The sequence below is a fragment of the Leuresthes tenuis genome, unplaced genomic scaffold (genome assembly GCF_036924035.1).
Source record: "Leuresthes tenuis unplaced genomic scaffold, fLeuTen1.0.hap1 SCAF_11, whole genome shotgun sequence".
Lineage (NCBI taxonomy): Eukaryota > Metazoa > Chordata > Actinopteri > Atheriniformes > Atherinopsidae > Leuresthes > Leuresthes tenuis.
The window spans coordinates 27,905,310-27,931,472 of record NW_027325365.1 but is presented as its reverse complement, the minus strand read 5'-3'; the positions used below and the strand labels follow the sequence as shown (position 1 = coordinate 27,931,472).

At 40.0% G+C, this 26,163-nt stretch overlaps 1 protein-coding gene across 2 annotated transcripts in view; it reads left to right on the top strand.

Moving 5' to 3' along the window:
- The window catches only part of immt (inner membrane protein, mitochondrial (mitofilin)), a 28,397-nt gene extending 3,087 nt beyond the window's left edge, over positions 1 to 25,310 (top strand). For both annotated transcript variants that reach the window (XM_072396257.1, XM_072396256.1), the window contains exons 4-14: positions 2,132 to 2,252; positions 4,034 to 4,126; positions 6,772 to 6,927; positions 9,339 to 9,472; positions 10,619 to 10,722; positions 11,573 to 11,708; positions 18,157 to 18,286; positions 19,297 to 19,520; positions 19,818 to 19,949; positions 24,162 to 24,291; positions 24,622 to 25,310. In XM_072396257.1, coding sequence (XP_072252358.1) covers positions 2,132 to 2,252; positions 4,034 to 4,126; positions 6,772 to 6,927; positions 9,339 to 9,472; positions 10,619 to 10,722; positions 11,573 to 11,708; positions 18,157 to 18,286; positions 19,297 to 19,520; positions 19,818 to 19,949; positions 24,162 to 24,291; positions 24,622 to 25,229 — 1,968 coding nt within the window. In that variant the 3' untranslated portion in view covers positions 25,230 to 25,310. The remainder of the gene's footprint in view (positions 1 to 2,131; positions 2,253 to 4,033; positions 4,127 to 6,771; positions 6,928 to 9,338; positions 9,473 to 10,618; positions 10,723 to 11,572; positions 11,709 to 18,156; positions 18,287 to 19,296; positions 19,521 to 19,817; positions 19,950 to 24,161; positions 24,292 to 24,621) is intronic.
- The last annotated feature ends 853 nt before the right edge of the window (positions 25,311 to 26,163 follow it).

The following is a 26,163-nucleotide window of genomic DNA, read 5'->3' as shown; positions in this document are numbered from 1 at the left end:
CATTGTAATATGATCATAATGCAATCAAATTAGTTAAATTAGTTAAAAAATATATATACCGTATTTTGCACACTATAAGGCTCACCTGATTATAAAGCGTATGTATTACCTAATGTTCTCTGATTGGTTTATTGCTGCCAGCACACGAAGTGTATGTATTACGTTTTATTACGTATTAAAATACAGTATGTATAAAAATGTACCCTAGTTAAGGAAATCAACAAATTGTACCAATCCTTCGTCCTGAGCGTGCATGAGGCGACTGTGGAGAGAAAAGACAGATCACAACCAGGAAGGGTGGCCATTTGCCTTGACCAGCTAGGGGTTGAGAAGACAGAAAAGAGGGGACAACAAGCACCATAACACCAGGCCAGGGATATCTGCTGAGCGAGAGAGAGAAACACAAGATAATGACAACTATAATGTCATATGTACATGGAGAGTAAAGAGACCAGAGTGAGAAGAGGTGCATCATGGGAGGTCCCCCCAGGTGCCCCTCTGAATTTTGAAGCAGACAGTCATCCAGGTCTTTATGTCTTTAAGGTATGCTTGTAGTCTGACCAACCTATTGGTTTCATAGATGAGTACAGCTGAGTATCATCAGCATAACAATGGAAATTTATGCCATGCTGTCTAATAATGTTACCTAATGGAAGTAAATGTAAATGTATAAAGAATCGGTCCAAGCACAGTACCCTGAGGAACTCCATGACTTACTCTGATGTGTGAGGAAGATTCTTCATTTACAAGAACTGGAATCTATCAGATAAATACAAACCAGCCTAATGCAGTTTCTTTAATCCCAATAACATGTTCAAGTCTCTGTAACAGAATGCTGTGATCGATCGTATCAAATGCAGCACTGAGATCCAACAGGACAAGCACAGAAACAAGTCTGCTATCAGAGGCTAAGAGGAGATCATTGGTAACTTTCACCAGTGCTGTTTCTTTGCTATGATGCACTCTGAATCCTGACTGAAACTCTTCAAACGTACCATTTCTGTGTAAATGATCACAAAGTTGAGCAGCAACTATTTTTTCAAGAACAAAAAAGGGAGATTGGATATAGGTAAAAAATTAGCCAACACTTCTGAATCAAGAGTAGTTTTTTAAGTAAAGGTTTAATTACGGCAACCTTAAAAGTCTGAGGTACATATCCTGTCAACAAAGACAGATTGATCAAATCCAGTATGGAAGTGTCAATTAAGGGGAAAACCTCCTTGAACAGTCTGGTTGGGATTGGGTCTAAAATACAAGTTGATGGTTTAGAAGAGACTATTGCTGTTGTTAGCTCAGAAAGATCAACTGGGCAGAAGCTGTCTAAATACAAATCAGGTTCTAAAGATACTTATAAAGCTGTTGTACTTCATGATAAATTAATAATAATAGTGGGAAGGATTCCATTAATATTCTCTCTGATAGAAACAATTGTATTGATAAAGAATCTCATGAAATCATCACTGCTGAGAATTTCAACTTCAACTCAATATACCTTTCATTAAAGAAATTTACCAGTTTTAATGCATATTCCGGGATGTTAAATATAAATTCATTATTCAAATCTACAATTTCCAGTCTTTCAAATAAAATATCAAGTTGGTGATCGATTTAAAATGTTACTATTCAACACCATGACTTAGTCCACTGGGTACAGACATCAGAGTTTTGAGAAATATCCACACAGTTTGTCACATGATCAACACACAGTTTCATGAAATGATCAGTTTACATGAGTAGAACTTGTACATTCGACAAAAACATAATCCACTACCGTTGTACGGGCTAACTAGCATGGAGCTTACTGCACAAAGATTTGGGGGCAATCTGTCATACAGACCACAAACTGACCCTGCACCTTTCTTATGTTTCTCCCAAATTACCTCCAACAAACAACTGCAGAAGTATGGCTGTAGCCTATGCAGCAGCTGGAAAACACAGCTTAGTCACACCATCAATGTTGTTTGGATCAAGCCATGCAAACCCACAAAAAAATCCCCTTCCATCCATTTTCATATTGTGTGGAAACGGATGAAAAAACAGCAAAAGGGTGAACACCTGGTGTGTTTTGATCTTAATCTTAAACACTTTTGTGAGGCTACATTTGATATATTTAACACTCTTATCTGTTCAGATGGAGTTGGTGCAGCCACCTTCCATGATGGAAAAACAAATGAAAGTTGAGTCAGAGAAGAAAAAAAAGGCCAAAGAAGAGTCCAGACCTGTTCCACCACAGCCTGCACAGAGCATAGAGGGTAAGTCTTTCAACTGTTTGCAATCACAACTGGCACCTTTTTGACTTATTAACAACTGCTGACGTGATGGGAATTCACTTTATTGTCCCACTGGATACATCAGAGAGCAATTTTCATTTTAATACCATCAACATAATTTCTAGTATGGTGATAGAATCTCAGATAGCTGATTAAATCATTATTTTCTTGTTCCAGTAATTTATTTTCTTGATGTAAGTGCATGTCTCTGTCCTGGAGTCACACCGGGAGTCAAAACCCTAACATCTACCCTCAGAGGAGATAACCTGATCAGTACCTCTCATCTGCATGAATCTGACTGCTACCCTAGAAACAGTTTTTGTGTTTTTATTCCAATACATTTCGTGGTGCAGATGTGTTCTCCTGAACACAGGGTGAAGAAAACAGAGAGTGAGAAGAATCGATTTTTAAGGGAAATTAATGCATATTTGTACATTGCTCTTGTGGCCATGGACTCTTATTTTTTATTTTTGCATTATTCTTTCAGAAAATAGTAGATTTTCACTAATAACTAATAGCTTGACAGAAACAAAACATGCATCTGTTGCATTGGGGCTTAAATGACTATGAATCCAGTTTCTAAAAGTCAGCCTCTTGAATGTTTTTGACTTCATGTGTCCCGTTTCTTTGGAGGTTCTTTTTGACTGTTTACCAAAACATATCCTAGATCTAATCAGTATAGACTTGAAGAGCAACCTTTACAATCGGTGCACCCCCCTCTGCCATAAATTGGGTGAGCATGAAATATGCTGTGTAGTTTGTTGCACCTCCATTAAATCCCAAAATATGGACGTCAGATTATTTATTTATTCCTTAACCTCACATGACCGTAAAATCATCCACATGTAGGGATGGGAATTGTTAAGAATTTAGCAATTCCGGTTCCATTATCGATATCGCTTATCGATTCGGTTCTCTTAACGATTCTCATCCAGTTATACATAGTATAAATGGCTTTGGTTGCAGTAACACTTTAATTTCAAGTATGCACCAACATTTTATCTATTTTCACCTCTGTCATTTTACTTACCTCTCCGTGACACATGTATATCAGGCCTTAACTTACTCATTTGTCTAGCCAGCTGTTTTCAAAATTTTCGTGAGGATCTAGTAATTTCTCTTTAATTGATATAACCTGCATGGCCCAACCTAACCGTGTAATGTGTTCCAGCCTCTGTCCCTGACTGAGCTGCTGTCACACTCGTCTGTTACTGTAGGTTTACAGTATGTGAAAGTTCTGGTACAAGTGGCAGATTGTTAAGTATCATTTGTCTTGTGAATGTTTACTCGATATTTACTGATTGACTGATATTGTCAAATATGAGGAGCAGAAACGCATAATCAACATCAAAAACCAAGAAATAGTTTCCAAAAGCCCTTATTAACACTCAGTAATGAATGAAATGATGTTAGAATTTAGATATTTCTTTATTGATTTAACAAGCGGTTACAGACAAAGACGATGTAGATGTAAGACAAAAGTTTCTTACAATCTCAATCAACAACAATTAACTCTTTTTTTGTCTTTATTTCTTTCATTTTGGAATTGGTGTTTTTCTTTTCTTTATCGTCTTTAAACAATCAAACTGTTAAACGTTCCTGTTTCACACTTTATGAAGATCTCCTCACCCTTGGCAGCTGGGCTTTATCATTAAGTATGTTGTTCATGTGAAGTCTTTGTATGTATGTGTTATCCCATTTTCTGCCATGCTGCACATACAGTGACACAAACCACCTTTGGCCTCTGTTTTTGTCTTAACCAGAGGCTTCAGCTGAGGCAACTCAGATTATCTCTGCCATCAGTGAAGTCCCATCAGTTCCTGCTCCCTGTGACACAGAAGCAACTGCAGCCAAAGGTAAACCCTCTCCATGGTCGTCCTTTGAACTTGCACAGGAGCTGAATCCTTGTCATACTTGGACTCTGTGATGGTAAAAGGAGGTTTGAATGGGGACTGCACTTTCTATCTACAGTTATTTGATGGAAGCACAGTGACAAGTTTTCAGGACAACACACAGAGTGGGTTGTTGTGGCGATGTGTGTATTTACACTCTGCAGGAAATTAAACTACTCACTTTAAAGACAACAGCACCGTCTTGCAATTCAGTACAGTACAGAATCACTAACCTTATATCTTTACATTGTAATTCAGGCAACTGTTTGGCAGATCAGTCACGTTGTCGTACATTGTGTGCTGTGATCCACCAGGCTTTAGCACAATGGCTGCCAATCTAGTACCTGAATAATGAAAAAATGGTGACCAAATCTTATAGAAAACCTTAATCTTACACTTAGACCTGGATGTCAAATATTCAATCTGTATTATGTAAAAAATAATCATATGTCAGCTAATGTTGGAAGTTTACAGTCTATCCATTTCATCAGTATATTTCTGCTAGTAGTAAGGGTAGTAAGGGTACGTAGAAGTCTTTTAGAAGGTGCATTTTTAAGTCGATTGTCTGGCAATCCAAACAGAAGATACACAGGCTTCTCTCTCAATTTAATGTCAAGAATAACACGTAGTCTGTCTGCTATATTTTCTTTTGTCTGTCAGTAGTATTTTCTTTTCGTATCAATGATCGATAGTAGCGCTCCCTTTACTGTCCCACAGACCAAAGCCTCTGTCCATGGTACCAGGAAGAAAATCCATATTGCTCCACATCGATGTGAGGAGAGACAACGTCCCTCTCGTCCTTCCAGTCTTCTTATATTCTGCCAGGCTGTGATAGTTGTGTTAATAATCATACTATCACCAGAGAAAGCTTTAAGCGACCACGTACGCACTGATTCACCCGTGAGGTTTCAAAGTCGGGCCATACAAGCCAAACTGTTTTTTTTCCATTCCAGATGAAAGTACTAAACTAACTATTTATGCTCTTTAATTAATTAATTTAATTAATTATACCCCTCTGTGGGAATATGGAGCAGTGGTCTGAAATTATAATATTTCAGATAAGATTCAACAGGGTTGCACCTTAGAACTTGTTCCAACTGTAAAAGCCACAAATGATTTGTCATCACGACTGCTTTGTTGTGGGAAACGCACTGTATGACCTTATCAAAACCACGAGAACAGCTGATGCTTACAGAGACGGACAGGTCAAATAGTAAAGGTCAAGAGAATGTGTGTGATGGTCTTTGATAAGTGCACAAGCTCGGGCCTGTTTTATTAGCAGAGAGGTTCACACCAGTGTCTTTTCTGTGAGGCAAACAGGTTAATCACCATTTTCTCTGAAGGTGAATCCTGCTCAAAGCCGAGTCTGTCCTGTCCCATAGAAAATCCTTTAAAGCTGTGACATGGTGTCAGGTTCCCGTTAGGTTGAGGTTATACCTCCACAAGGTTTTTTTGTCCATTCAGGAATGTTCTATATATATATGCCGCCGGTTTTCATGCATGTCGGGAAAAGTAGTCAGAGGGGCTGTGTTTTGGGTGGCGCCGTAGAGCCGTTTTATTTCACCCATTTCAGAGTTGAAATAGTTAAAAATACCAACCGCATTCGATTATCAGGAGGGTACGAGTTGTTAAACGCTCAGGGTACCTCTCACAGGGCCTGATGGCCTGAGGAATGACAGGTGAGATGTGCCGAGACTACACCAGACCTCTGAAGTCAAGCAACAGGAAACATTTTTGAGAAATATTGTTGGTAAAATAGTAACACAGCAATGTAAGGGTCTCAGTTATTGGACTATAACTTCATGGTTGTATGGGTATGATTGGATAAACGTGTCATTATATTTGAATTACACTTGTGCAGACAGGACGGTTAGTTTTCAGTAGCTGTAACAGAAAATGTCACATGCTCTGGTAGTATGTTTTTATCATCATGCTATTTGATTTGAATATCTAGATTATCTCCACCTGCCAGGGACCACAGATGGAAATGAGTCTATGTGGCTGAATCTGGAATCTGAGGAGTTTCTCTTTTCATGTCACCGTTCCATATTGACTGGGCTCACTATGAACCTCTTCTCTGGAAGTTTTGGATAAAACTTCCCTGCAGGGGGAAACTTTTCATCCTGTATTGGCCACTGCAGCCTCGTGTTGGTAACACTGTGGTACTGATACAGACACCTCTGTGGAGAGGACAGGATACACTTTCTGATATGTTATTAAGTCCAGGGGAGAAATTGCTTTTTTACAGCGCTCCATTAGATATACAATTGTACTTATAGGAATATTAATGATAAAAAGAGAAAAAAACAGATGGATGTATATTATAGATACAGCAATAAATGGAAAATAGACAATGGAAACTGTAAATTACAATATAATAGCTGCTCTGTAGTATGTACTGAATGATTATTGAACTTTGCATTGTACTTGTAGTTTATGTCCAGGTGTCAGTCTGCTGAATGTGTTTTAGAGGAAGGAGTTGTACAGTTTGATGGCCACAGGCAGGATTTCAGGATTCCAACGTGTCAATGTGCACCAAAAGTTTGCTTAGTTTTTTTTTTTTTAAAGTAAGGGTGCATCATGTGTCTGTGTATGCATGTTTTCTTCAGAGGAATGCAAGGAGTGCCATGATGTAAACCCAGAGACGGCAAAGGTTCATGACACAGAGTCCCCTGCGACAACAGAACCACTGAAAGAGCGTCCAGTTGAAGAAGTGTCAGCTCGACTTGCTCTGCAAGACCAGAACGAACAGGACACTCTCACATGTAAGTTTGCAGCAGCGCGCACATACTTACACACAATGAAGAAGCAGACGATACCTTCACAGGCTGTCACTTGTTTAAGTTAAAACAGCAACACAATTTATTCCCGCTGCGGTTCTGCGTTGCTGACTTTACATTCAGTTCAACTCATTTTTCATTTCTACAGTCCCACTTCACAACAGATATCATCTCAGTGCACTTCACATTGAAAGCAAACAATTTCAATTTAAGTTGAATTATTAAGACATTTCCAAATCAATCCAATATATGTCACACTATTGCTGCTCAGTGCCTTCAACTTCCACATACTATTGTTGTCTACCTACACAGATGATTAACTGTCTCTTTCAGCTCCTGGATTTTCCCCTCCACTTGACGCATTTATATCGTGTTTAAGTAATTTTGACAGCTCAACATGCTTTTGCACTACAAGCAAAGTTCCCTCATTAACCCACACACTCACAGTCCTTCTTAGTTGCTACAGTCTTGCAGGCTTTTTTCCTCTTTCATACACTGGTATTCATGTAGCTTTATGTGGAGGGAAAGTAGGTTTCAGTATCTTGGTCTGGTGAAGCTGGGGATGAAACCACTGACCTTGTGCCTCAGTGACTCCATCACTGCAGACACCCACTGCTCATGCTCTGCCTAGGTGTCTGTGTTGGTAATCATGAGGAAGATGACTGGGACTCCAAACAGAAAGGTCACAAATTGGTACAGACCATACAGAATGGAGAAGACTGTTTTCCCTGTATTCTGGAGACAAAGTCTGCTTGTAACCCCTGGTTACTGTGTGTGTCATGAAAAAGTGAGCAGTACCTATCCAGTCCTGCAGCTTATTGACCCGGGGTGTTAGATTCCCATAGTCCAAACAGAACCGTGTTTCTCCATCCTTCTTGTTAACAAGAAATTAAATGGAAATATTTTTTTATTTATCCTAAAGGGAAATGATGTGTCAATTTCTGGAACAATGGGGCTACAGCAAGCACTGTGGGACTGTGCGTCGCAGCAGGGAGGTGGAGGGTCCAGTCATTCATACCAATTGGTTCTTCTTTGTGAGTTAATTTACGAACCTTAGACTTCAGAGTCTTATTCAGCCACTCCACCTGTCTGCAGATAGTAGATGCTCGTCTCAATAGATTTGATCCCTAAAAATTGAATTTGTTTGAGTGTGTGAGACGTAAACAATGTGCCCTTGAGGATTCGCACTCAGAAGATAACCTGAAACAGTGCCTGAGCGGAAATGCTGCGCAGAGGTGCTTCTTTCGGGGTATCATTGTGCGTAATCTACTAGAACTAATGCAAGCTATCTCACCATGTGCTCCAGTGAAATGGGTGAAGTAAATCCATTCCAGTGCACTTAAACAGCACCTCTAGTAATGGGAGGGGCCACGGAGGCTTTTCGAACAGCTGGTGAATTGACCAGCTAACATTTCGCCAGGATGCCAGCCAACTGAATCAGGCCTTGATCTGGTACAGCAGGGTTGTCAAACTCCGGTCCTCGAGGGCCGCTGTCCTGCAGGTTATTGATGTTTCCCTGCTTCAACACAGCTGAATCAGATCAATGCATCATTAGCAGGCTGCTGCAGAACTTAACAATCTTTCGAAGAGATCAATTTCATCTGAATCAGGTGTGTTGAAGCAGGGAAGCATCTAAAACCTGCAGGACAGCGGCCCTCGAGGACTGGAGTTTGACATCCCTGTGGTACAGTGTTTCTTCATAGCACGTGTGACCAGCCTCTGAGCTGAAGTGAGCTGACTGGCAAACCAAAAACGGCTTTTACGCACCAACCATTGGGTGACCTGTTTTCAGAACAGTCTGTCATACAGACTCTCTCTTCTAATGAAACACATGTATGTGCTGTGTCCAGATGTATCCCGTCGCCATCAGTTTTCTTCACCTACTCAGTGTAGTCGGGGAGGGGAAGTCTTCTGCAGGGTGTTTTCCAAGAACCAGTGGAAGGCCTGGCTGGTTTGTCCACCACCCCTGCCCTTGGACAACTTTGCATTACTGCACTACCACATAAATCTCCAAGTCATGAACGCACCCCAACAAGTACTTAGAGTCAGAGAGAACATAATGTGGAAGCTGACCTCAGCCTTCGTTAAATACCTTTTGCCTTTTTTCATAATTTTCACTCGCACAGTGGAATATTTGTTAACCTCACTGTGCACTTAATCTCCGTGCAAAAGGTCTCCAACAGAGTTCTGGTCCGAACCGAGTTCTGGTGTCTCGGGAACTATGTGTGGTGTGTCGTGGATTAAGTGGATCCTTAATTCACTATTGTCTGGTGTGTACTCCTTTGCGACCTCATCGGAATGCAGTGGACCAGAGCAGGGAGCTGGCAGGTGAACTTCTCTCCTGTGTCCGTCCAGCTCTTTCATGCTTCCTGTGTGTGCATCCTTTTGTTTTGCAGCTGTATCAACTAGCATTGAGGACTCACTGGCGAGCTCAGCTAAGGCTACATTACAGGCTATTGGAGCTCAGGAGGCAGCCCTACAGGCAATCATCCAGCACACACACAAACTGAAGGAGGCTATGGAAGCAGAGGTACACAATTCAGTGACAACAAATTTGTAGTGTGCATAAAACGGTGAGATGATGATTAACTGATGATTAAAAATGTTACATGAATTGGTGTGTTATAGTGCTGGAAAGCTCAGTTCAGTTTTTATTATCATTCAAGCATTAAAGTGAATATAAAAGATGTGTTTAAGGAGTTCCGCAAAGCCAAAATTCAGCTTCCTTCTCTCAGTCCATCTGAAATGTGCAGGCCTGGACATTAAGCTTATCGAGCCACATGCTCGTCTTTAACTGATCTCCAAACTTTCAAAAAATTATTTTAAAAAAGAAAGAAAATGATTACAGGTCATTTACATGCAAAACATTTGTGCATGTATGATGTGCTGCGTCATACATGGAGTTAGGGTCACTGAGCAGGTGACTCTACCTGTTTATAAAAACTTTATTTTTCTTAAAAATGACATTCTGCTACAAATGAGACGCCGTCTTTTTTCTTGTAAAGGTGCTGTAGCTGCGGTCTGACACAGAATCTATCCATGCATTTATTTTGTTACAAATGCTTACCTGAAATGACAACATAGCAACATTTTTAGGTTTGCTTCTTCTTTGATTTACACCATGAAAGGTAAAAGATTTGGTTCTGTGTGAGCAGCATAAACTGTTCCAGCTTGATAGAGAAGATTTCCCCTGATTTGAAACTTCAGTGAAGTCATTAATCTTCTTTGCTTGTTAGAAAGCAGGGTGGTAAAAACCTGGTGTCTATACAATAAACATGCTAGTTAATTTAAACGATTAAAAGCTGTGGTGACCTACCTTATCAAACTGTCGGCACTGATTCATTGTTTATTGACGCTGGCCTGTTCTATGTTGATGCCATGAGAGATTCTAGTCGAGCACATCTTTTTGTAACGCTGCCCCGCTATCAAACTGTAAAGTAAACAATCGTCATTCCACTTGTAGTCCTTAAAAATGAGTGAATCACTGAGCTTTGTTTCAGAATGCATGTCAGGGTGCTGAGTAGCTCAGCAGGTTGAGCAGATGCCCCGTGAAACTTTTTGCCATGTGTTTGTAGAACCAACTAAATATTTAGGCCAGTACTGTTTCATGGCAACATTTTTAATGTAGAGAAAAATAGTTTTGTTGTTGAATGATTCCATTATTTATCAAATCCAGGCTCCATCTGAGGAGAAGTCAGCCCAGTGGAAGGATCTAGAAGCTGCTCTCACGGGTAGAACCTGTGCTGTGAATGACGCCACAGCTGCTCTGTTAAAAGCCAAGTAATGCACACACACACACACACACACACACACACACACACACACACAGTTGTGATTTTATATTTGATTGAGTTCAATCAGCTGGATCTTTACACAGCTTATGTTATTAATATAGTTATTAGATGTACCAATGTTCATTTTCCCCTTAAGACAGTTGCCAAGAAAAGTTTGTGAACACATTGTAATCACCAGGATTTCTGCAATCTGATCATCATTGGTACATCTAATAACTAAATATTAAGCTAAACTGTATATCGCAGCGATTGATGCTCTGACGAAAGCAACCGCAATCCTTAAAGACCGCGAGCACCCGGCACTCAAAGTGTTCACCAGGCTGCTGTCCGGCAGGTGCTACTGCAGCATCATGGCCAGAACAAACGCCTGCCTGCAGGCCATACAGATGTGGAACAAACACACTAAAGCTGCAGTCTACTGCAACACTTATCTGCTCCAGCATGTGCACTTTAAGAAATACTTACTTTACATACCTTATCCTATTGTACTTCTACATACTACATTGTACATATCCTCTGTCTGTTCCTGTGTTTTTATTCTTATTTTAATATAATTTTTTATGCTTCTTCTATATATTTAAGTACATATGTTACCAGTGGGTGCTATTGTGTTATGTGTATTGGACTGTGATGTTTGTACTGTACTCTCCCAGCCCTCACCCCAGGCTTTTCAGTGCATCTGTCTGCAAATAAAACAACTTGACCTTCTATATTAGATTATCCTGTAGTACTCAGTCACATCATGTACAGCATGCATACAGAAAAACGACTGATACATCCACATTACTACGCCTTTCAAAACGTCTTCTTCTTCTTCCATCTGTTTCTCAATGCAGGGAAGCTTTGGACAGTCTCAAGTCATTGATTGACAACTCCAAAGGGCTGAAGATTCCTGCAGCACGCCCACTGATTTTAGCAGCAGAGGAGAATCTCCATAAAATGGTTGTGGACTTGGACAAAGTGGTTACTAAGGTAAGGCCATTGTTTTGGAATATGATCTAGAAACAGATGAAGGGTTTGGATTTTCGCTTATTTGTTTCTTTATTGCGTTCTGAATGAGAACTGGATGTTTGGACTGACGCCACTCTGTGCCGTGGCTGGGTGGTTATCCTAAAGAAACAGTCAGAAACTGCGGCTGTGCTTGTCTAAGAAGGGGTTTATCAAAGAGAAAAAAAGCTCTGTGATTAAAAGAATTAAAAAGACTATAATAAATCATTTTATTTGAAATAGTAAATGCACCGTACCTGTATAGAGCTTTTCTAGTCAAGTTGACCACTCAAAGTACTTTTCCACGACACTCGGAGGTAGGACTTAAGGCAAAGAGTGCACTGGGGGAGTTTTCTTTACAGTATGTGGAGAATCACTCAGTGGGTCTACATGATGAGATTAACTCGATTATAGCTATAGTTAGGTTATGCTCCTTATCTGAGGAAGGGTAATTATCCTTTGTTAAATGGCGGTGAATGAATCGAATCACTGATACAAAGCATGTCATACCCCAGTAGATAAGTAGCGCTGTACCCATTTCAACTATCACTAATAGAGCCACTTCTGGTTCACGTCTTCACCACCAACAACACCAAAACTAAGGCATTTGAGAAAGATGGTGAACAAAGAGCAAGATGAAGCTGCGTCCCTCTACATTTGTGATGAGCTGGTTATGGCTCAAACGCGGTGCACAACGGCGCATTCTCCATCGCGTTGTTTATTTCTTTCTGACTGCGGCGACAACAACAGTAATAACGTCTCCTTCGACTTCCGGTTGACGATTGTGGGGAAAAAATCTCAAGTATGCGCAGAACGCTCGATCCGACCCACTGTCGTCTACATGCACATTCAGGATCGAGTTATCTCGGGGTCTTAATACGATCGCAAGTAACTCGATCCGATTTCTTGTCAGATTAAGCTGTCTACATGAGCTGAATAACTCAATCTTATTGTAATTTAGCCATTAATGTGATCCGATGGCCCGCATGTAACCGCACTGAGTCTGTCCGACTTTCTTTATTCATCACCTTTCAAACAAATCCAATGTTATTTAAAGTGACAGGCAAAAGTAGAAAGTAAGGACTTGTGAGTATAATGCAGGTAACATGAAATAGCATTCAAAGTTAAACTGGCAGTATAAACAGTAGGTAACATATTACACAGATACATTTAATGAACATGTTCAAAATGAAGAAACAAGAATCGATAAAAAGCTAAAATGGCGTGACAGTACATTCAACTGAATAAAAAGATTTTAGATGGTGTTTGAAGGGGAGTGGAGGATGAGGCTCCTCGCTTTGTGTTGATATCGTGATCACCACACGAATCTGAATGGCTCCACAATATCAACAGAACTCAGCAGAACTTTCACTCGCAGTAAATGCTGTCAGATGAGGGCCTGCATCCACATCTTCCACTTTCGTTACTATGGAACACTCACAAGGAAGTCTCAGAAAGAGCCAGGCTCAGAGAGGATGAAGTGACGACAGCAAGATGGAACAGGCACAAACCACAAGAGAGAGTCATATCTTAGTCTCAGACCTGCGCTGCTTTCCAGTAAGCTGATGACAAAAATCTGTTCTCTGTGTGGACCATTTATCACAACCTCAGCTTTGCTGACAGGTCTATCTGCCGTAAAGGATGGACAAAGAATACTAATCTTTTTCTTTTGTAGCTTTAAAATAACCTTATAGAGGGGAGAAATAAACTCTTCAGAGTTGGTATAGGTGGTGGGATAGGATTGGGTGCAACAGAGCTGTTGAGTCAGTCACTGCATGTACAACGATGAACCCAGAAACAGAGCGACGAGAGCCAGGGTCAGTGTTCAGCTGAGTCAGCATGGATGTTCAGACTGCATTCACTTCCTGACCGGAATCAATAGGTTTTCATCAAATGCTGATAAAACTTATCACTTCAGATCAATTTCCCTTTGGGATTAAAATGTCTTTCTTTTCATTTTATTTAATTTCTGTAATCACAAATGGAAACGTAGCATCTCTTCTCTTAAAATAATCTGTGAATTCACAGTAAAGGGCCATAAAGGAAAATGGTGGTGGGCAGCTCCTAAAGCTTCCTCACAGTTCGACTAACTGCTTGATGTGAAATCGAATCACACACATGTAATCTGAGGATCCCAGTAATGTTTCAGCTTTTCCACATCCCACCCCATAGCGAATGTCAATTTTTCCACCTCATGAACATCACGCATCACATTAATCCAGTCTTCATTTGTAGGAGAATCCGTTGTCATCCATTACCTTGTAAGTGTTCTCTTACTGGCTATCAGACATAACATTGAACAACTATGTATCGGCAATCCCTTTCACTGTCTGTGGCCCCAAGCCCAAGTATAATGTCAGGCTGGGAATGGCGACCTTCAGCATTTTTCTCATTATTGTCCATACTCCAGCCCAATACTGCGGAATTGACAGGCAAAACCAAAATACATGATAATGATTTGCAATTTGTTTGCCACAGGATCTGTTGCACATTTCTGTGGAAATTTGTTCTGAAGAATCTCACCAAATTCTTCCACCCAGTTTGGTTTTCCCTAATCAAGTTAAAGCGCATTTTTACAGGGGTCTCTATCCATGGATTAGCTTCCTTCATGGTATTACATCCCATAATAGCCTGTAGAGGAATATCACTTAATACTTAGCATTATATTTCCCTCCATTGTGCAAATATCTACTTATATTTTAATCTTAAAAAATCTTTGAGCTCTAACAGGGAAAAAACACCTTTGTCTTTAGCCAGCTGTAGAGTCTTGTATCTAATCATAGGTCTCCTGCCCTGACAGATGAATCGTGAAATCCATCTGTCCAGATCCTGAAATAAGTCTTTGGGAGGCTCAGCTGGGATTGTCTGGAAAAGATATAGCAAGACGTAGGAGAATACTCATTTTAACAGCTTCCACTCTTTGACCTATACTTAGAAAGGGTAGCTTATCCCCCCTTGATGGGTCTGATTTTATTGTTGCAATTAGGGGATCATAATTTAGAGATACAATTTTGTTGAGTTTAGGATTTGAGCCCCCAGGTACATCATAAACTCAGAGTCCCAGTTAACCTTCAGTGTGTACAGTACACATTGGTTTGAGTTATGATTAAATGATTAAATCCTCTGACCAGTTCTGAGAAAGAGACCCCAGGGCATGCTAAATATATTAAGATGTTGTCCGCAAAAAGTGCTCATTTGTGTTCTCTCCACTCCAGTTCAAGACTTAAGGGTTCTATAAATATTGCAAATAGCAAAGGGGATAAAGGGCATCCCTGTCTGCGTCCTCTCTCTAGTTGAAAGGGAGATGTTAATTTACCATTGATCCTTATTTTAGTGACTTCCGTACAGCGCCCCAACTGTTCGAATGAAAGTTAAAACTATTTAAGACTGGATAAAGAAAAGGACCAGTCTCCTGAGTAAAAAAAAGCCTTTTCCGCATCTAATCCCAGTATGACCGCTTCTCGACGTTTTTTTTTTTTTTTATTTATTTTTTTATATGGTGAATTACATGTAGAATGAGTCTAATATTATCGCTTGTCTGTCTTTGTTGTATGAAACCTGTTCAGTCCAAATGAATAATATGGAGCAGTACATTTTCTCGCCATGTCTTCTCCTGTTCTCAGGAGAAGAGGAGATGAGCTTCGCTTTAACGTAACCACTCAGCAGTATATCCATCTGTCCCTGGAGATTCATTAGCTTTGAGTTTCATGATTGATATTTCTAGTTCCTTTGGTTGTATGTCTGCCAATAGTGTTTTATTTTGATGATCTGACATTTGAGGTAGTGTATTTAAAAGAGCATCTGAAGCTTAATTTATACGTTAAAAGTCTTACTGATTTGTTGTCATTTTCATAGCTTTGATTTAAGAATGTTAGTTTTTTTTCCGAGTTTCCATGAGGTCGAAGTCATTCATCTGAACATTTCTACAGTGAATTCTGTTTTGGTTCTCGCTTTCTCATTTCTTTCGTTTTGATTCCAGTGTGTTTAATTTTTCTGGTCTCTTAGCAATAATCTTTCCCTCACTGCTGCCTTACAGGCATCCCAGACCATTAACGGGGATTCTTCCCCATTATCATTTTGATCCAAGTATTTCTGAATATCTGCCTCTAGTTCAGTCTTTAATTGCCCTTCAGTCCATTCAAATTCAAACTCCATGAAAAATAATTGTTTTGGTCACTTTGAATATCTAGACCTATTGGACGGTGGTCGGAGAGATACGTGAGCCCCTTTTTACATGCTCTAATTCTTCCGATGTCTTTATCAAACATGAAACGTAATCTCTCGCGCTGAGGGAAATTAGTTATCTTTTATTCTCGGACTGAGTTCCCGCCATACGCCACAGATTCACTTTTCCCTCAACAATAACCTCAATTTTTAAAAGCATTGTTTTGATGAGTTTGAGCACCTGATGCATCCCAGTAAAGATTTCGTCTGAGATCGAAGTCACCGCCACATATCACAAGACCACGAGCCTTGGTTATCAGTTTTTATAGAAGCTCCATTTGACTCGTAGAGCTGCATTTACATTTAACAGGGTGATATCCACTCCTTCCACTCCACCAGTAACCATACGAAATCTCCCTTCCTTATCGTTATATAAGTTTTTCAGAAACAACTGTTTGAAATCAAGGTCGCTACCCCATCCTTCTCCCTGATTTATATGATGTTGAGGAAACCAACTTGACCCCCTGCTTACCCACTTTAGCATCCTCTAATAATGTTAGGTGAGTTTCCTGCAAAAATGTATCCCTGCTCTATTATTTTTCAGCTTCCCCCGAATCTTTACTGGGTTAAGGATCCCTTTCACATTATAGGATATTAATTTAAGCAGTTTGTCTCTCTATTGTAACATATTCAGGAGTATCAGAAACATGCATTTCAGTTTAAACTAACGCTTAATGTGGATTGTTTTGTACATTTAAGTACAAATGTACTTGTAAGTACATTTGTACTTACAAGTACATACTGTATTTGGTTAGCGTCACATTGTTGCTGTAGAGTTCTTTCTCTATGCTGAACAGCCATTGAGAATAATCTCTCTCACAGATTGAAGCTGATTATAAGTCGTTAAGCTGAATCACCTAGAAGAAAATTGTTGCCAGGGTCCAAGAGAGAGCCAGTGATGTGTTTTTGACGTGTAACAGAAGAGGGAAAGTAGATGAACATCAGTAGAGATTCCCACTGAACTGAAATTAAATTAATGCTCACAGATAAGTCGGAAAGAGTGAAGACTTTTGCCCTCCGGGAACAGCTGTAGTGAACTGGAGGACCATAGTAGTCCCAGTTAGGCAGAGATGAAAAACAGTTTTAATGTGCCATAACCAGAAGAAGAGACTGAAGTGGGACTATCGAGATCAGACTTCGGATGACTGGAACAGTCTTTGACAGAAGAGTCAAAGTTTGAGCTCTTTGGTTCTTCTTGATATTCGTTGTCAGACTGATGAAAGCATGATTGTTCATGCAGCCGTTATGAAAAGTTAATTAATTAAACACTGATGAATTTAGAAGGAGAATTTTATTAATGAAAGTCTTCAGATTATTGAAGACAGAAGATGATGAACGTGTCAAAACACAGAAAAGCACCAATGACATTAAGAGAAAGAGAATGGGCGTGGTGTCACTAAGAAGATTAACTTTTGAGGTAACAAAGTATGATGTCACACATTTAACTTTATAAATCGAAGGTCTGTGGAGGCAATAACGCCTTCCTGTGAAGTTTGGCTGAAACGAGCACTGCTTGATGTTCGACACATTGTGTCGGAAATGGTGTGAGATGAGAGAGAGTAACCTACTCTCTCAGGTGAGACACAGAAGAGAGACGGAAAGCAAGAGAGCGAAGAACGGCCGTGTTCAGCTATAAACACCCCGGTGGAAGCTGAACAGAAACGTTGTCACTGATTTGTGCTCAAATGCTCCTCAGCTGGAACCACTGGATGGCAGCGTGCTTCCATCTCTCTGTCCCAGTCGCTCAGTTTGCTCTGGGAATTCTTTTGGCCCTGATTGTTGTTATTATTTATATTCTTATCATTCTAATGGTTGTTTTCAGCATTATCATCATCTTATTATTATTATTATTATTATTATTATTATTATTATTATTATTATCATCACTGTTATTACTGTCATTGATGTGATTTTTGTTGATGTAAATTTATATTATTTACATCATTCTTATGAATATTATTACACATCTGTTCAGACACTCCTGACGAGCCCATATTGTTCTACACTTTTTTGGATTTTCATTTCGCTTTTGCACTGTTTCTATATGATGTCAATCTGTGCACTTAGATGAAAGTAGGAGAAAAGTTGTTTAGACACATTTGTTTCATGGAAAAATAAAAATATGATTTTTATGACCTACGATGGATTTTTCCGGGTTATTTTAAGGTGTTGTTTACCTCTTTGCACCTGTTACTGTGTGTCCTTGTAGGTTCAGTCGGCAGAGTCTGAAGCAAGGATCGTCTCCCAGTACAGTGAGCTGGTTAACGAAGCAAAGCAGCAGTTTCAGAGGGAAGTAAGCAGTCTTACTCCAGAGATCCAGGCCAACTGGAAAGGTCTCAGTGAGTATACACACACACACACACACACACACTTGCGTGCGCACACAGTTGTGTTGCCATCCTTATTAGAACATTGACTTCCATTTATTGTGGACAACTGAACACTAAACCCTAAACTCATTACCAGTAAATGCCTAACCGTCAACCCTTAACCTAACCTCAGTTCATGTCGTAACCCTAACCAGAACCACAGAAATTACGCTTTGCTTGATTAGGAGCCCCTTAAGGACTATTGGTCCTGACAAGGTCAGTGATTATACAAGGAAAGGTCCTAATGAGGTATAAAAAACGCACGTTTTTTTTATTCCCATGGGGATCACTCACTGACATAATTCAATTTCTTGGTCTCCACTCTAACCTAACTATCACACCTAATTCTAATATCTTCTTGAGTTCTAGACATTGTGACCAGCCTAACTTGTACCCAATTTTAACCACAACCAATTGATGCCTGAACTTAACCTTACCCAACCCCCCCATCAAGGACCTTAAGAATAAAAATGTTCTCCAGTGAGAGTGAAATTAGATTTACCAGCTGACATTTGGGCTGTATTGAAATTCAAATGTTAGAAGCAATAGCACAGTTTGAGGAAGAGGATGATTCTAGAGTAAAGTTTTTAGTTTGCCAGAATTCACTGAGCCACTTAACTTTTGTCCTGACAGATAAAAAAAAAAGTCTTCTTTAAACAAAGCCTTGGGTATGAATGGGTTTCCATGGGAAATGTCATTACTTTTACCTACAAGAAACTTGTTGAGTGGGTGCTCCGGTGACCTGGAGGTAAAATGGGATATTATAAAGTGCAGCATCACTCATTCTTTTGTTAGCCTCGTTTCATTCCAGAGTTCCTGCTTTTTACTGAAACGCTGTCTTCTACACCTTCTGTCATTCTGTCAGAATGAGATTTTATAAATTGATGTGTTTGGAATTAAGCTACTAGATGTGTATAATGTCTCTCATGAAATATACTTGCAAACTAAACTAAAAGTACTTTTGTGTCTTTGTATGTGAGCTGGTAAACTATCAACGGATGACCTGAATGCTTTGATTGCCCATGCACACCGTCGTATTGACCAGTTGAATAGAGAGCTGGCTGAGCAGAGAGTTAGAGAGCAGATCCACATAGATGCAGCTCTTGATCAGCAGAAACTGGAGGACCAGAAAGCCCTTGAAAATGCTGTTAACACTGAACTGCAGCATGTCAAAGAGGAGGCCCGGCTGGAGCAGGAAAGAAAGGTACAAAACTTCTGTTTTTAAACTTCATATAGAATGCATTGTTGTGTAGATCCAGTGTAGTAGCTGCAGAGGCTAAGTAACAATTTAGATGAATGCGTGTCAACTATGACAGGTGAGAAATTTAAGGAAAAACATAAAGTATATTTGCACAAATATTGAAGTGAACTGATTTCCATTAATTGGAACCCTCAAGACATCCCGCCAAACTAACCTCACTGTGGGGGTCTGGGTTCAGGTTTTTTAGCGCCTGTTCTTATCCAAGCTGTGCCTGTAATAAATGTTTCTGTGCGTTTGTAGATGGCTGAGTTGAGGGAAGTAATGGAGGCAGAGATGAGGACTCAGCTCCGGCGTCAAGCAGCTGCTCACACAGACCATGTCCAAGATGTCCTTAAAGTTCAGGAGCAGGAGTTGAGAGCTGAATCTGAGCAGGTCCTCACAATCGCACACAAACCAATCAAATCCGAAAGCATGCAGATTTCTCTTGTATTTGCAGGGGATGCTAATGTAGCATTGTCACAATGCTAGAATTTGAAAGTCTATAACAATTCCAAGGAAAAAACACTCAATGCTCACTACCATTCTTGTTACCACGGAGGGATAAAAGGCCAATGAAGAGGTATACATATTTTTAACCAGGGCTCCAGATTAACTTTATAAAGCTGTAAACATGAAAATAAAACTAAAAAACATCACCCCTTTAATCTACTTCAAGCAACGATTCATATTTCTTTGCTCGACTGTATTACTGATAAATGAATGATTTGGTTATAAAAAGGCAATTTACAAAAGTACATTTTAAGGGGACAGTGTCTATGTATTGCATAACAATAAATAAATCATTAAAGTTCAGTCATTCAATTCTTAATCTTGGGTACCTACTTCTAGATAAACTTTGCACACTTTTTGTAATCACAAAGAGGGAGAGCTTTCTCTCGGGAGGAATCTTCCTCCTGTGAATGAGAGGGTTTGGCTGAAGTGTTTTCTGATTGGTCGAATTCCTCAAGGTTTGAGGAGGCGGGGAAGGGGATGACTGTGACTCAGAAACGCGCACAATTCAGTTGCCAGCTCAGAAACTATGACAACACATAAAGAAAACACTTTGAGAAACATGCTACATTTTCAAGCATGACAGCACGAAATGTTGCGGCTCAAATCTGATCCGAACATCAAAGTCAGCAGCACAACGAACTGTGTCAAGAAAGATTTCAACAGAACATCAGTTTGGTAACTCTGTGTTTCTGAGTAAATGAACTGTACTTAAATAGCACTTTTCTAGTCTAGCTGTCGAATCCTAGTACTTTTACACTACATGCCATATCACCCATTCACTCACACACTTATACAGCACGTCTTAGTCCATATACAGGCTTCCTTCAACACATTCATACAAAATCATACACACACATGGACTTGTCGGAATGCAACATGGGGTTCAGTGTCTTGCCCAAGGATGTTTCATGACATGTGGCCTGGGGTCAGGAGTTGAACCACCAACATTTTGATTGGCAGGCGACTACAGCTGCCGCGATTGGTTGTAGAAGCAACAAATGGATACATTCAGTTGCCTTGTGTATAAAAATATTAACTCAAAGTACTGTTCACCACCGTAGCTGCCTTTTCACTCAGTGTAACCATGATATTTGTACTAATGTGCTTTTGTACGTCTAATGCCAAAACAACACAGAGATTTGAAACGGTTTTCGTTTGAGGTTCAGACTTGTGTCCTTCTAGTGTTGGAACAACCTCGACTTTCAGCCTCAGTTTCTCTGCAAAGCCAGTGGTTCCTGTTCATAAAGCTGTGACTGTAGTGAATAAATCCAAACCTTTTCCTGAATGTGGCAGGAAAAACAAACTGCATCCTCTGATCTGATATTGCTGGGTCTTTGGGGAAGCCGAAAAGGGTCAACTTGCCTTCACAACGAAAAATATTTTTTACTTTAAGACATCTCTGAAGCAAAGAACCGTACTCTGAGAAGTAGTAGCTTAACTTACACTTAAATGCTCACGGTGGATAATGTGTACGCCCTCGCTCCCATGGGAGAACAACTGCCTAAGAGGAAATCCTGCCTTTCACGCAGAGAGTCTGAGACTACTGAATAAAAGGTGGTCCTTCAGCATTAAATATTAAAACATGTATACCCTTTTTTTTTTTTTTTCTTATAGCTTTGGCCGACATTTAAAGTGATGCATCATTAAATCACTGCAGATAAGACAGAAAACAAGGAAAAGCATACCAAACTGTTTAAATATAGAGGCCAAATGGATAAATTAATTCTTTATATAAATCTTACTTGTTCATTCCCTAAACATTTATCAGTAATGATGCTGATATGAAATAAATATGAATGTGTTGATCTGCATTATAACTAATTTGGTGGATGTAACCTTCATTTCTTTGTCATGTCTACCTTTTAAACTGCCTGAATGTTTCATGTCAAAAAGAGATCTTTGCTGCTAATTCCACTTGTTGCCTTCATCAATATCCAGGAAATATATATATAGTTCAAAGGGTTGAGTGAGATCAGAGCATCAGTCAGCTGTTTATTGAACAGAAGTGAATGGGAAGTGATTGTCCAGCCTGGGGATGTTGACCTATGCAGTTTTAGGATGCATCACAAAATTGGGAGATTGTAGAGGCTCTTACAATGTTACGTTACTTTTATGCTGCAGCAGCTTTGTGGTGCTGTGAACTCTGCAGTGTTTAGGATGACAGCAGTTGTCTGTCATCCTACATCAGAGAAGGGCTCAGTCCAGAGGGGTGAACTGAGAAGCAACACTGCTAACCACACAGTATGAACCATCTTTGAGAGATGACAGATACTGTGACGGCGGTTCTGATCTGTCTTTGTAAAACTTTTCTCTTCAGGTTGTGCATGCTCACTTGAAAAAAAATTATGCATCGTTCCACACTTCTTCAGCACAAAATTCACCAATCAGTTGACACTTTGTTCATAGGAACAGCAGGTTGTTTAAATTGAGAAATGTGGAAAATGATAGAATTAATCAAGGTTTTTCAGACAAGAGAGGACTGCGATCAGAAGTTGTCGCTTGTACAAAGTAGTTAGTTAATATCTGCCTGCTGTTTGTATCGAGCTGGACAAAGCTCTGAAACTTTAAACTTAAAGCTGAGGAAGTGCAAACAGTCTCATAATAGCCAATCATGAGAAGCATCTAAGTTCAACTCAGACCAAATCAAAGTGAAACTAATTTTATTGATGAAACAGCTGTTAGATTTTTCTCATTTTCAAATCTATGTTAGGTCCAATATCAGCTGTATAAACCACACTTCAGAAAATGGGGAAAAATAATTTAAAAAAGAACCATATCTACAGAGTGAACGGCCCATTTGGATTCATGTTTCTTTTACCATAACAGCAAAGCTTCTTTAGTGCCATAAACTCAACAGGTTTCATAGGGAGCGTTGGCAACTCAGCTTTGTAACTAGTTTATAGATTGAATGATGGAATGATTTCATTGTATTGTGATCAAATTTGGAGATTACAGGCATCCACCCATATCTTCTGCAGCTTCTTACATAACCATGCAGGCTGAATTGTATTGAAAGCACTAGATAAATCAGAGACTATGATCCTCACTATGATCCTGCCTGCTTTGTCCAGATGAAAGTGGGCTTGTTGAAGCAGGTAGATGATGACATCTTCAACACCAACCTCAAGACGATAAACAAACTGTAGTCGTAGCTGTTCCTGTTCCCACTTAGATGAGCCAATAACTCACTGTCCAGGAGTTCCATGATGTGGGATGTTAAGGCAACCTATCTGTAGTTACTGAGGGCAGGTGGAGGAGATTTATTTTAGCTCTTGGAACAAGTCGGGATGGTTTAATTTTTTTAGCTGTCTCATATATCCTGTGAAGATTAAAAGAAGAGACAACTTTCACTTCCCCCTCATCTGGGATTCTTATTCTAGGAATTGGTTGGGTTTTGGAAAGTTTACTAAGCCACTCCCACTTGGAAACAACTTTTCTCTTGGCATGGTAACTCATTATAACAGATGTTATAAGTACAGGGAGACGCCACACAAGCAGCACAACTTTCAAGAGAGTTGAGAAAAATCTAAAAAAAAAAAAAACTCAATCTCAACTGCTGCCACTATGGTGCAGCACATTATCGAATACATTCATAATGTAGAATAGATCGATAACTGATTGGATGCATTGTAGTATAGGAGGTGGCTGTTGCTCAGAAGGAGCAAATCATCTGCAAATTGGTAGGTCGGTGGTTTGACTCCCAGCTTCCTTAGACCACATGTCGAAGTGTCCTTGGGCAAGACACTAAACCCCACGATGCATCTATGGTGGATGCAGTCATACACTGATGCATTCATCATACACAGATGGGAGCATCGCTGTGTCAATGTCTGTGATGGAGAAAAAGCACAGTGTAGCCTGTAACACTGTAAGATGTGTGCGTGAAAGTGCTTTGAGTGGTCAATTAGACTAGAAAATTCTATACGAGTACAGTCCATTTATCGTTTCGTACAAGACAAACAGTAATGCAATTTGAGCACTTTTCATGGTACCATGTATTTGTGGTTGATAGCATTTTTTTTATGTATTCCCATTGAATATGTACACATTGTATTTACACCTTTCCTGCTTGTAAATATTAATATTTTTCAGGTCTTGAGCAGTAAGCTGCTGGAACAGGAGACGCGCTATCGTCAGCTGACTCAGGAGCAGCTGGACAACTTCACTCTGGATATGAACACGGCTTACGCAAGACTTAAAGGGATGGAGGAGGCCATTGATAGTAAGAAGCACATAAACATGATAAATGAAATGACAATATAAAGATTAGGATGGACTGGGGCCATGTAGTGTTAAAGTGGCAAAGGGTTTATGTAAAATTACATTGAGTTGAATTGAACTGAACTGAATGATATTTTATTTATCATTGAAGGGAAATTATATCATTGCTGGATAAATAAGGAAAAAAATTCTAGATAGATAAAGGAATGAAATTTAGAAAATCAAAAATTGGTTGAGACACTGTTGCAAAGCTGAAATGAAGCAGAGCAAAGGTGTGATTGGAACCTCAAGCGATTTTGTCATACAAATGTTTCCCTTTCTTTGACTGCAGGCCATTTGGTGGCAGAGGAGGAGGCTCGTAAGGCTCATCAGCTGTGGCTTTCTGTGGAAGCTCTCAGTTACACCTTAAAGACTGCCAGCGCTGATTTGCCCACCCTGCCTCTAGAGAGTGCTGCTCAGGCTGTCCGAGATAGCTGCAGTAGTAATGACTTTGCATTGGCCCTGGCATCAGCTCTCCCTGAAGAATCCCTGCAGCGTGGTGTGTACAGCGAGGCCTCTCTCCGTGCACGCTTCAACTCCCTGCGATTGCTGGCCCGCAGGGTTGCTCTCATAGATGAATCCCATAATTCTTTGTACCAATATTTCTTATCCTACCTTCAAGCTGCACTGCTGTTTGAGAATCAACAGGAAGCCCCGCCTAACCAGCTGAGCAGTGAGGATTTAGACCCGTTCAAACTTCTCTCATATGCTAGCTACTGTTTAGAGCATGGGGATCTGGAGTTGGCAGCTAAACTGGTCAACCAGTTGAGAGGAGAGGCCAGAAGAGTGGCAGAAGGCTGGCTGACTGAAGCCAGACTCACTCTGGAGACCAGGCAGGTTGTCAGTTTGCTTTCAGCTTATGCAAATGCTGTGGGCTTAGGAACCACTCAGGCTCCATAACCAGCTACTTTAATCAGGCAACCTTAAAGGCAACAGCCCAGTGAAAGTTTCTCTTTTGAGTGTCAGGTTAGTTGCTCTCTGTAGGCTGAAAAAGTACCTTGTATCTCTGTGGTTTGGATTAACAGCAAGAGGGGTTGGGAGGGAGTCAGTGTGTGACACTCCGGAGGAGTTTTTCAGTGGTGCATTCCTTTAAGCTAACCTTGTCATGGATGTTAAGATATACCATACAGTTTAAAAGTTAGTTTGAATTACTAATTCAAATGATGTATCATTTCACCTTTAGCTCACAGATTTTCTTTTATTCTTTGCCCACATGTCATGGTCACTTCATCTAAACATTAAATTATATGTCATGTTTCACTGTTGTGAATATAACACATTAAATAAATCATGACAGATAGTGCTGTGTGTTCAATCTGTCTGATCTTTTTCAGTTAAAATGAGAGAATTTCTTGAATATTCTATTTCCACCATTATTTACATCAACTGCTTAGAGGACCCAGGGGCCTCATGTACAAAAACTTGCATGGATTTCCTACTGAAACATGGCGTATGCTCAAACCAAAATGCCCTCAAACGTATGAAAATATCCGGATGTATCAATGTGTGCGCACGCATGAATCCAAGCACATTTCTTTTGTACATCCCAGTCAACGTGGAATTGAGCGCACATGTCAGAGTATCCGACTCCTCCCTGTCCACATCATATTTAAATGAGCCCTGCACCTGAGATTCCTCTCTCTGCACAATCAGAAAATTAAAAAAAAGAATGAGTAAGACTGGAAAAAGAATAACTTAATAGAAAGCGAGATGGAGGTGCTACTTTCTGAAGTGGAGGCCTGCAAAAATGTGCTCTTTGGCACGCTGTCCTACGATATAAGCAGCAAATGTAAGAGGAGTGGGTGGGAGAGTGTGAGCAAGGCCTTTAATGCTG